The sequence below is a fragment of the Eurypyga helias genome, unplaced genomic scaffold (assembly GCF_000690775.1).
Source record: "Eurypyga helias isolate BGI_N326 unplaced genomic scaffold, ASM69077v1 scaffold22212, whole genome shotgun sequence".
Taxonomy (NCBI): domain Eukaryota; kingdom Metazoa; phylum Chordata; class Aves; order Eurypygiformes; family Eurypygidae; genus Eurypyga; species Eurypyga helias.
The window spans coordinates 96564-109157 of NW_010238166.1; the positions used below are offsets into that span (position 1 = coordinate 96564).

The 12594-nt window shown below is 39.3% G+C and overlaps 1 protein-coding gene across 1 annotated transcript in view; it reads right to left on the minus strand.

Moving 5' to 3' along the window:
* CDK14 (cyclin-dependent kinase 14) overlaps nucleotides 1-12594 on the minus strand; it is a gene marked incomplete at both ends in the record, with an annotated part of 97848 nt that overhangs the window by 75120 nt on the left and 10134 nt on the right. Inside the window, one exon of the mRNA XM_010147768.1 lies at nucleotides 10078-10157. Within this exon, the coding sequence (XP_010146070.1) occupies nucleotides 10078-10157 (80 nt within the window). The remainder of the gene's footprint in view (nucleotides 1-10077; nucleotides 10158-12594) is intronic.

Genomic DNA, 12594 nt, shown 5'->3' on the forward strand with positions numbered 1-12594 from the left:
CACGACGCATTTAAGGAACAGTTGAATTATTACCACAAAAGATGGGGGAAAAAAGGCAGCAAAGCCAAATACTGCAGTAGCCTTTTCCTTTCAGGCTGCCTGTCTCCTCAACCAACAAGCCTCTTCTGAAGGCACAGCCACATCATCCACAAATAAGGATCACTGTCCCTCTGATATATGAGTGATTTATATAGAAATTAAAATAGAATCTTGTTGTCTGGAAAGAGACTGATGGTGCTTAATTTAGGACCTGTTTATAAAGAAGCCACAAATTTGCAATAAACTAGTTGTGGGTTTTTTTCAGAGAATATAAGAGTAGCTATTGTGCTGCGGACAAAAGCATTGAAAACAAAGGCACTGCTGTGGATCCAGCAGCAGCACGTGCACGTCTTCATTGTTATAGTCATGTCTGAAGAACCAGGACTGGAAGATACCGTATTTTAAATAAATTACACACATCAGGAAGATTAGGATAATTCATTCATGAACCTTCTGTGCTAAAAACACACAAAGCTGTTCTGATGATGCATTTATGAATGATGACTGAAGTCAGCAGCAAGAAGATGATTATGTGTCTCAGACAACTCCTGGTGAAAAGAGTCACCTTTCATGAGAAGCATTTTATCTTTAGATGTGGGTACACGTCCAATTCATAACACATTCTCCAGTATGCAGGATGCAACTCTTCACAAAGGATTTGCTTGGGGGACAGAGTTAGTCGGCTTTCTCTGCCAAGTCTTAAAGACACACAGGAGACACATGCACACACAATATACACATGCACCCACACGCTCCTTTCCATACCTGTACTGACACATCTCCTTCAAGGTGGAGAGATTTAACACCATGAAACCGGACAACCTTCTCACGTCCTTGTTTTGCTTTTACCCAAAGCTGAAACTAGTTCTGCTGAGATACAAGTCACCTACTAGTTCAACACGTGCAAAAGACTATGGAGAAAGCTCAAGCTGACTGCACCAGTTCAAACACCAAGTTACCCCCTTGATCTGGTACTTCTGAAATCCAGAACACAGCAGCAGAAAAACACGCACAACACACCTGGAGGTCTTGACAAAGAGAAATGATTTTGTGCAGATTTCAAGTCCCCACAAGGGAGATAAAACAAATAAAAACAATCTGAAGAACTGACTAGGTTCAGGAGACATTTCTTTGCTTCAGCACCAGATATCAAAGTTTTATTTCACCAGGCGGACATGGAAGGATGCCTTAGGGTCTCTAAGTGATTCAAGCTGAGATGCCTTCACATGCCAGCATGTCCATTCAAGTTAACAACGAGCCAGTATCTGTATCACCAATTCAATCCTCTCCAACTGGTCTCTGGTCACAGGGTAAAAACTAATGCTACTTGGAGCAGGACTACCTGAGCTCTACATTTATGGCGGTAGCATGTGTTTTAAGAGGAGGTTAAATGTGCATACAGCATAGAAAGACTGACCCTCACCAACTTCCACTTCACCAAGAAAGCCATGAGGGCTGCGTAAGGGTTCTGTATGAGTTCTAGTTAGGTATCATAGTTATATACTGAGAAAAGATTGCCACTCTCCTTTTATCCACCATATTCTGTAATTGCTATATTTTTTCTACCCTTCCCATCACACTATGAGGGACAGTGAGAGCAGCAGACCAGAAAAATCTGTAAGGCAACAGTTCTAACTCCTGCATTAAATATGGAAGAGAAGAAACATTTTTTGATCAGAAAAAAAAATGCTCAGAGCAGAAGGCCCCAGCAGGGTCAAAAGCCAAGTCAGAGAGCCCTGAAACTCAGGTCTGAGGAAACTGTAGGGCAATGCCTTACTGAAAAGGGTTCAATGGCATCCCTGAACTAATGGATTTGTAACCTTCTAGCACTGGAAGTAGCATGAGATCCCTTACCCAACACCTTCCATGTGAATACTGAAGATGCACTGAAGACAACTTCTTCAGTGAAAGTAGGGCTGCCTGAAAGGTCTACCATTAAGCTAACTGATAACAACAGTGAGGAAAGGATTCTTGATAGTGAAACGATGATGATTATTTAAAAATAAAAAAAATCCTCAAAGTGTCACTCCATTCTTTTCTTGCTTGAACTGTGCCCAAGAACAAAAGCCAGAAGGTCACAGCTTGCATATCAAAAGTACTGAATGAAGATTCAATTGATATAGCTGTGTTCCATCTCAGCAGGCTACAGATAAAATATTGGAGGGGGAATGGGAGGAGGAAAGAGGGGACAGAATATTCAGTGGAACAGATTTAGCTCTATGAAGCTGGATAATTCAGAATTTTCATTTGTACTTCTCAGAAAAGCATGACATTTTTCTCACCCAATGGGAGTTCATTATAGAGTTTAAAATTTATATCACGATTGTCAAAGGAAAACACCATCATTTATGTTGCATTTATGTAATCCCAGTTCCCCTGAAGGTTTTGTAATTGAGAACCATTAATTTGTTAGAGGATAAAAAGAAAAAAAAAAGGAAGTTGGGAAGGAAAGCCTACGCTCAGTCTATGAATAGCAAGGAACAAAGAAACAAGCAGGACAGACTTTATCAATCTCTACCATTTCTGAGCACCCTACATGGACAGAAGCCTTCGTTTAGTCCACCAAAAAGAAGTGCCAAAGGAGCACAGCGCAATTGGGACATACTGAAAAGCAGGATACAGTATCATCACAGTAACCACTCATACTGCATCCAAGATCGGAAAACGATCAGCTCTCCCATGTTCATCTGAGATGACCAGAAATTCAGTTCACCTGTTTCAGCCAGCCTGTCCTCCAACTGCTTTCAGAGAAAGCCAAGTGAATACTGTCAGTAAAAAAAGTTAGCAGCCAGTCAGGGTTGGGGAGAACAGCAGGAGGGAAAGCAGAATAAAGACAAAATCTCCTGCTGCTTCGAAGCTCCACATCGCTGAGGATCTAACACGTTTCTCAGACATACAAACGCACATGCAGGAAAAAAGCACAAGTGAAATACGGTTGAAAACCTGAGCTATCAAAAAAAATGTTCAGTCATAAACCCACCAGAAATTAAAGGAATTTTTTCTATTATTAACGTTCAGTAAGAATGAATATACACTTCTCTACAACACGACAGCGCATTTAATAATAATAACATCCAAAAGTCTTGGAAATTTTAAAAGCTGACTTCATTTCATAAGACAGGGCCCAGGAAGATCCTTTCACAAATTTACTGTACTTTTTGAAGACAAATCTGTCTTAATTTGGAAATCCTGTATTCCCCTTTTAATCTCGAGGAATCACACGATTTGGGCAAAGCCACAGGATGCCCACAACAGAAAGAGACCAATCAGAGAAATTCAAATTGCTGTCGTTTCTTTACTTCTGAATACTTCTTGACCTTAAACATCCAGTGACAAAGTGTCCCACAGGTTCTTGGGCTGTGTGCTTTATTTTTAACAACACTGAAAAACACCACTGTTATGACTACAAGCTGCATTGGCTTCGCAGGGACTTCACAGTTAATTGAGCTGTAGCTATTTAGCCTGCAGTAGGCACCTGCTCTGACAACTCCGTAGGCAAAACTTCCCCAAGCTATCATCCTTTTTTTTTTTACCTTAAATGCTCCAAAGTAATGTGGCTTTTGGGGAGAGTGAACTTATCCTCAGACTCTACAACCATAAAGACACAAAACCCCTGTAGTAACTCATGTGACATGCATACTAAGAATAGTTACATCTCTATAATCTTAAATGTAATCTCTTGAAGTTCCCTGAGGCTCGTTGAGTCAGACATATATGAAGCTTTTGGGCATTTCAGTTATGAAAATTTGAATTTCCTTTCTGGACTTAGTGAAGGAAATGTGAAAGTCCTCCAAACTCCTATCATTCAAAAGAAAGCAGCTGTCAAACTCCCTAATTAAAATAAATAAATAGATGAATAACCAAACACCAGCATAAAAGGAAGAATAGGCTTGTTTTTTTGTAAAAGGATGACTTAACTTCAAAAAAAAAAAATTTACTCTTCACAAGAGATGGGAATGAAGACAGGACTCCCACTGCAATTTTCATGTTTTCCTTCTACCAGCAGATCAACCAACAATGACTCCTAAAAAACCCAGGCAGATATTGTTTCACTGTGACCTTGACGTACACCATACAACCTTCCAGACCTACTCTAACACAATGAATAGAGTCTTATCACCATGAGTCATCTAACCAGTGCCATGAGGTCACTTGTTGACTTACAGCTGTAAAGATCATTAGGTTATATATCAGTCAAAAATCACTGAGCTGGGAAGTGCGTGCAGTAACTCAGGTAATAATTCAATATGAGGTCACAAGAACTATATCGGTAAAAATACACTTTTCTGTAGCCCTTCCTTAGACGGTATGGGTACAGACTGTGCTCTTTCTCTCGGATAATACAGAAGCACAGTTGCTTTACATCACTTGCAGTATTGTTACTACAAAGCAGTATTTTCCATTGTGCACCCCTTAGGAACACCGTGCAATAAATTACACACTCGCTTAGGCAAAAGCTCTCTTAGAACACTACTGATCTTCCCTGTACTCTTTTCTTAGCAGTTACTTTGCTACAATTTTCCACAAATAAGTTCTGTGAAGATATATCCCCTCCAGCCTGACAACCTCAGAAGGGGAAGCCTCCCATGCTTGGAAGGTCTGTCCAGCCTGGAGCATAAAGTTGGACTTGTATTTCTTCCTTACAGACCCTTTAAAGCTTTATGTTTTGTTTCTCATCTTCCCTGCTACCACAGAGTGAGATAAGGATGGAAGAGGCCTTAAAGTCTGAAAACTTTGGAGGACGTTTTGTGGCCAAGCACTAAGCATCCCTCCTCCCTGCTCTATACTGCCACTCAAACACATTAAGCTTTCTCCCACAAGTCACAAAACAAACTTACTCAGCGTGTATGCTGAACTGGTCTTGCAAAGGTTAACTTAAAGAAATTCATTAAGCAGGTTCTGTGTTGTTTATAATTTTATAATGCAAGACAGCGGGCTGTTTTCAAAGCACTTATGTGCTTTGCACACTGCTATCCATATGTGGCATTAAGGTAACAGCCTTCGACACTGGAGCAGACGGAAAATCATTTCTTGGGCAGCTGTCAAAGATGTAGAGAAAATCTCTGACCTGAACACTTATATTTGAAACACAAATAGATATAAATACATATTAAGTATGAGATGTAAATACAAATATTAATAAAAAAGAGAAATAAACTAAAAGTTGCCTAATTATGGTATTTAAATGGCAAAGTACAAAAATACCTATAAAACAGGCCTGCTTGGACGATGCTTTGAAACATCATCTACGCCTATGGGAAATGAAACATTACAATATACTAAAATACTATGATCATTTCATTACTAACAGCAAATCAAATTAAGCAGAGCAAAGGAGCAGCAATTTTTCTAAGGGCAGTAAACTAAAACCAAGTTTTCACAATTAGGATGGGGAAGAAGAAATTTTACTGCCCAAGAAAGCAACACAGTAAGCAAGCTAACCTCACAAGCAAGGTGGTGACAAAACCAAGGGATGTTTGTCTACATACATACCCAAACAGTAGAATCTACTCACATGCTGGATATAAAGAATATTATTAGTCAGAAATCAAATAAGTACAGAATTGTAAATCAAACTGTTTCCAGAATTAGAATCTACCACATAGTTCAGATGAACGTGTGATATTACAGGAAATTAGGGGAATGAAATATCTGAGATAAAAGTTAAGGTCAGTGAACCTTCTGCTGGCTGCAGTGGATTTAATAACACTGAGTCTGACGCTGAACCTTCACTGAACAGCTGATAGCAAGAGTTACAGGAAAGGAATAAACTATAGCCACACTAACACAAAAAAAAAATCACTGGCTAATCTGTATACTATCAAATTTAGTTTATATGAGAAAGTGGTGTGTAAATGGCTTTCAGACTCCATACTGTCTCAGATACCACAGTTGCAGTCACATTTAGACTACATCAGTAATATTGTGTCCTTCACCACTCATGTACAGGTGATCAGAAAATCACACAGGTTTAACCCACTCAGATATACACATCCAATCAGTTAAACTTTTTTCCCTTTTTTCTTTTATTTTTCTTTTTCTCTCAGGGTCTTCAAAGGTAAATTAGATTATCCCAGACAAATTGACAAATTCAGAGTTAAACATCCTGTAAACTGGCACTACATGCCACTAAATGAAAGCATCAATAAGTTGGTACAACTGACTCAGACCAAGTTGAAAGAAAATTTAGCACAGTCTACTTCTAAATTTTGTTCTAGAAATTCAAGAGAGCTGAGAAGCACTGATAAATAAACCACTTTCCTTCAAACCTACATAATTTTGATGATGCATAGAAGACGTGTTGTAATAGCAGAATTACTTCATAAGCTTTCATCTAAGTTTCAGCTAAACCTCCCCAGTCATTAACTATGATTTTTCTTATGCAGCTTTACTGGGGGATTTTTTTTTTTTTAAACTCTTCCTTCCATTTTTAGTTTCTACCAAGCTAGTGCTTGTTTTCTCAGCCACATATTCCATATTTATATCCTGCATTTTCCTACTTCTCAGTCTCTTTTCTTTGTAGCTTTGTTTCACTTTGAGCTTCATTCTGCTGCTGTCACAACAGTAACAATATGCTTCCCTGTACACAGACAGTTACAAAATTCCCGCAGCATGACCACTGCTTAAGATTTCAGGCTGTAACTTCCCCCTAATTAACATCACACAGCATCTCCATTAAAAGCACAGACAAAGAATGCTATTTTCTCTCACTGCTTTATCCAAGGAGCCATGAGAAATATTAAACATTTTATTTATACTAGTTCTAATTTACAAATAACTAGACTTTTGCCTGAATTTACATTGATGGAAAATTAGAAAATAAGGAGTAAGTCAAGGTCAAAACCTGCCTGGTTTGTCCACGATGAAAGACTTTGGAAAGAAATGCCCTCCAACAGACCTCTGGCTCATGATACCACACATGCATTTTCTGATTAGGGCAACACTACTCCTCAGATAACTGTAATTAGAAGTTGATCTCATCTTCAACGGTATTTGTCCTTGTTCTAACTGTCCCAGTCTAAATTACAGGGCTCGAGACCTCAGCCAACAGAGATCAAGAAAATTCTGCTGAACAGTGTCCCATTATTACTGGTTTTCCATACCAAACTTATCAGAAAACTTCAAGAGCCTATACAAGCATTTCTTTTTTCTTTTTAACTCCACCCATATAGCCAAGATCAGCTACAGCTGCATCACAGAACCCAGCATGTCCAAGACAGATTAGATGCTCCTAAGAAGAAAGCAACAGCTTCCTCAAGTCCTCCTAGGAAAGTCCACTGCTCTGTAGCATTCCTGTGAGATAATAAAGATCTGGCACAACATCACTGAGATTACTTTCTTAAAGTTACATTTGCAATACAGTCTTCCTTTTCTGGACCTATTAGAATCAGAATGGTTTGTGTTGGAAGGGACCTTAAAGAGCATCTAGTTCCAACCCCCTGCCATGGGCAGGGGCACCTTCCACTAGACCAAGGTGCTCCTGGCCTTGAACACTTCCAGGGGTGGGGCATCCACAGCTTCCCCGGGAAACCTGCTCCAGTGCCTCACCACCCTCTCTGTGAAGAACTTCTTCCTGATATCCAATCTAAATCTCCCCGCTTTCAATTTAAACCTGTTCAGTTTAAACCTGTTACTACAGGCCCTTGTATAACATTCCCCCCCTTAGCTTCCTGGTAGGCCCCTTCAGGTACTGCCTTCTCCAGGCTGAACAAGCCCAACTCTCTCCACCTTTCTTCATAGCAGAGGTGCTCCAGCCCTCTGATCATCTTCATGGCCCCCCCTCTGGACTCGCTCCATCCAGTCGATATCCTAAGATTTGTTTCTAACAAAATCAAAATAAACAAAAGAAAAGCCAAAGCCTAATTAGATACAGATTTTTTTCCCCTTCCCATCCTGCACATCATGTATGTCTGACTTATACATGATATAAAACATACAAGACTATTTCTACTAAGAGCTTCTACAGATCAGAATGAAGTTCCACTATGCAGAGACAAGATTACATTTTCAAAAAAAAAACTCGCAAACAAACAACATATAACCTAAGTTTAATCCTACCTGACCAAGAGCTGCCAAAAGTCAAGAAAAAAATGCCCTTATTAGTCTAATACTCTCTGGATCTAGTCCCAGCCTAGATGAGAAATACAACAGATGCACAATATCCTATCAGAATCAGTGAGACACCGAAAACTTAAGAAAACATATATTCATTAATAACTTTAAGAGCTTTTCTGGACAAGGGTTTTGTTCTACTAATATTAAAGTACCAGAATTTTAACTGGCTTTAACCCCACTTTCGTAGTCATGGCTAAAAGGAAAAATTCTCCAATGACAGTGTGAAAAGTATTTTCGTGCAAGCGTGCCTTTATAACTAAACAAAACAAAACAAAAAAATCAAGTGGAAAAATCTCTTTTCTTGCTCCTAACAAATACTTATTTATACTGAGCTCACACAACAAATTATTTACGAAGGAAAACACATTATACTGTATGACAGTTTTAACACTATAAACTTTCATCTAGACCAAGCTCACACAAAAAAAACCTTTTAAGTGTCACTAAAAAGGCACAAGAAAGCCATATCTACTATTTTCTCATTAAGTCAGTATCTTATGAACTAAAACCCTGGAGAACAATAAACATATTTGAACCACAGGCTGTTATGCTTGAATTCGCGTCACAAACATTGAAAGCCGTGGTTGTAACCTGCTGCACACCTTGTTATTGCAGCACAGCTGCAGGGACAGACAGCTCACAGATAAAATATATATCCTGACAAATAAATGTGTCAGATCATTCAATAATTATTACTCAAACAAAGCAGTACCAAAGAACTGCTGAAATTTCTTCATAAGGTGACCACCCACAGTTTTCCCTCCTGTGTGAAAGAGCCCCCCTTTACAATGCACAACCTTGGGATGGAAATCTACAGTACTTTAAAGGTTTCTAACTTCAGGGTGTCAGTCACATGAAACATGGGGGTTTTTTGCCCAGTCCACCCCAAAACAGGCTCATTGTACAGACACACATATGGCAAATGAACGGCTTCAGGAACAAAGGATGAGGCAGCTGCAGCTGTTGAGCCAGCGACTGCAATGGCCACAAAGCCACACGCCTCCCATGCAGGGTCATGCCGTGGACCCTGTGAGGGCTGATGTTCTGGTACCTCCTTGGCTCATCCCACTTCAGGAATTAATGCCAAGAGAGTCAGCACAATTTTAAAAGGTCCCTCAAAAGCCGCAACAGCCTCGTCTCTTTAGTTCACTACCAAATTCAGCTGAGTCTGAATCAGTGGTGTGATGGTAAATTCCTTATTATTTCTCTACCAAGGCTCATTTTTAGTATCTTCTACCAGAGAAGGCCCACACAGAGAAGGCACATCCAGCAATTTGTGCAGAGAAGCTCAACACAGGCAGGCTCAGATAAAGCAGCCGTCACTAGGGACCACGAGAGGCTGACAGGGAAGGATAAAGGAGCACAGCAGAAAGCATGACAGTCATCTCCGAGCTCGCTAGATAAGAGTCATTCCCAAGCCGTGCAAGTCAGAGTCCATGGGGAAGGAAAAACAAACAAAAGCTTGTCCCAAACTACACACACAGCTTCTAAGATGCCTGTATTTTCGCTCCCTGATCTTCTGATTGCCTTCATCAAGAAACGCTTTTCTTCGCTTCATGCTGTGGGTACATGAAAAATTATATCTACCTTCATCTTAGGTGCTGCCTGCAGGTAAGATGCGCAACTTACACAGCTCCCTGATCTTCCAGAGTGACTTCTCACACCCACTTTAACACGTGCTCCGAAGCACTCATTTGTGTAGCAAATCTAACGGGAGCCAAAGCAGAGGCAGAGCTGCATTCTTTAACAAGAACTCCTACACCAGAGACTTTGTTTTTGAAGCACCAAAGTTTCTTCCTACTGAGAATATAACCATGTAATTTGAATTCTCAAGTTATTCACTACAGCACAGCACAGAAATAAGAAGTGCAATGTAATTACAAAAAAATGGCCAGGTACAAATCATTAAATGTGAGTGCATACCTTCCCTGATAGCAGTAAATGGGGTTCCTTCCTCTTCTTGTAATCTAATCACCTTCAATGCCACCAGCTTTCCATTTACCCTGAAAGGGAAAGAAGGGAGGGGAAAGAGAAATAAAAACCAAAATTAAAGCAAAACCAGTATTTCTCATAACAGAACTCATTTCCTATTATGTACTTATTCACTTTCTTCTTGTCAATGTCAGTGACTCATTTGTAGCACTGTAAGAAACACTTCATAGCTTCAATAACCTCAACTTCATATTTTCACACTCAGATGCAATCCAAGAAACGAGCTCAGTTTTCTGCGAGTTAGTCTGTTTCTATGACAGCTCTAAACGGAAGCTTTGTTAAGAATTATCACATTGTAAAATATGACTTTAAAGGTATCTGTCCTTTAGTTCATCAAACTGTTCAAAGAAAAAGGCATATGATTTTCATCAATCACCCCACTTGCAGTATATCCATATACTGATGCCTCCTTCCCACTGCATCACATCCATAATCATGCCCCTCAAAATGCTATGGAAGTTTGAGATGGGAAGTATTTTTAATGTAATTCTGGCCATTTCCCATTAGGGCAGAATTGTTGCTAGGGTACACTCTTGACTACATGGCCCAGGCTAGTTTCAGATTATAGTTACTCTCATTTATAAAATTCAAAAATATTCTGTGCTCCGAGAAACAAAACATCACAACAGGTCACTCCAGTTTAAAATCTAATTGGCTGGTTTCCCTTCCAGCATTCAAAATTTTACCACACATGAATTGCATTCAAAGCCTTGCAAAGAAATCCGGTTGTTTCAGTTTATCCAAATTAAATCTCACAAAAATTGAATGAAAAATAAAAACTGGTTCAGTTACCCTCCTTAAGAACAAACTCATACCCTGAAACTTCAACAGACTCCCCAGGTATGACAAGTAATGGTGAGGACAGATTACCAAAAAAGCATAATACAGTTGCCAAAAATAAAATAAAATTATTAGTAGTATTATTATTGCAGTGTCTTTCTGTTGAAGCAAAATTAGACTTCACAGCCACAAAGCCCAAAGAGGCACTGGAGCTCTGACACTCCTGTAGCCATGGAGGCAACTCCCTGTTGTACTGGGCCCTAGAAAATGAATTCATCTTTCTAAGCAAGATGATACAGACACCTACAAAATCTGAATTCATCTTCTGCATCGGACTTTTAAATTTTGCATTTAGAGGACTTCAGTGACAGGATAGCTACCATCTTGTTTCTTCTGATTATTCCTCTTTCACAACTGCCAGAATCTCATTAGCCCTGTACACAGCATTGCATAATGACTCTGAGAAACTTAAGAAACCCTGGTAATCAAAAGATAACTCACCACCTTCTAACTACTCATAATAATTCAGACTGGCACCAGTTCAAGTCTCAGGCCACCAGTCACTGCTGAAAGACAATTATCAGCTTAACCCTACTGAATTATCTGGATTTCTCCTTATAATTGCCTTACATATATTTTTGTTTAGATTCAAACAGTACTCTGGCATCAGAAAAAGATCAGCCTTGCCCCATGTAACTTCATGTGTCATGCACAGACAGGAGAATAAACAACAATAAAAGCAGAAGTAGAAAAACTGATGACAGACACACGATTCATATACACGTGTAGTTTTCAATTCCTCCGCCAATACACCACCCTTCCTATTCACATACACATAAATAAGCTAGATTCCTGAGTAACCTGATTATTTTAAAATAGATTAAATAATTGTGCAGGAGGAATTTAAATAAGAAAAGCAAGATAATTTTGCAAATCAAGAACAGGACAGATGCTATGTTCAGAGAAGGCAATGCAGAATACAATGGAAAAAAGCATATCAAGGAGATAGTAAGGGAACAGGGATGTGGAGTCTCTTGGCCAAGATACAGGCAAATAGCACGCAGCATTGTGTAGATTACGTTCTTTTTAAACCTAGGTTCTACATTCCATTGATTTATTAAGAGAAAGAAATAACACAAAGCAATAGTATGGAACTCATTTCGAAGAATTCACAATCAAACACAGTAGGTGGGCTGTGCTATTTAATTATCACGGCCACTTTGTCATTGGTACCTGTCATTATCTTGATAGACATTATGGCAACTCTTAGTACTATTGAAATTATCAAACTATTCACAAGCAGTGCTCCTTTGGCATTTCATTCTTCCCTTTACTATTATTCATCTCCAATATATCAACCTGTAACTTCCAGAATAAAACAGCTTCCTTATTCTCATTTCCTACCCAGTCATTACAACTTTTTTTTCCAGCTCGTTTTCTATAAACAGGGTTGTGTAAAACTGGAGATGTGAGAAGTGATGAAGTATCATCAATTAAGAGATAGGTATGTCTATTTCACAGCCTTTAACTATTGTCCCACTGATGCAATCTCAGGATGCAGTTAGATGATGCTGCAGAGATGGATGAGCTAAGGGCTACCTTAGGGTATAGCCTTGCTCCCACTAAATCCCTGACACACACTCCTGCTGTCTTGAATTTGCTCTCATT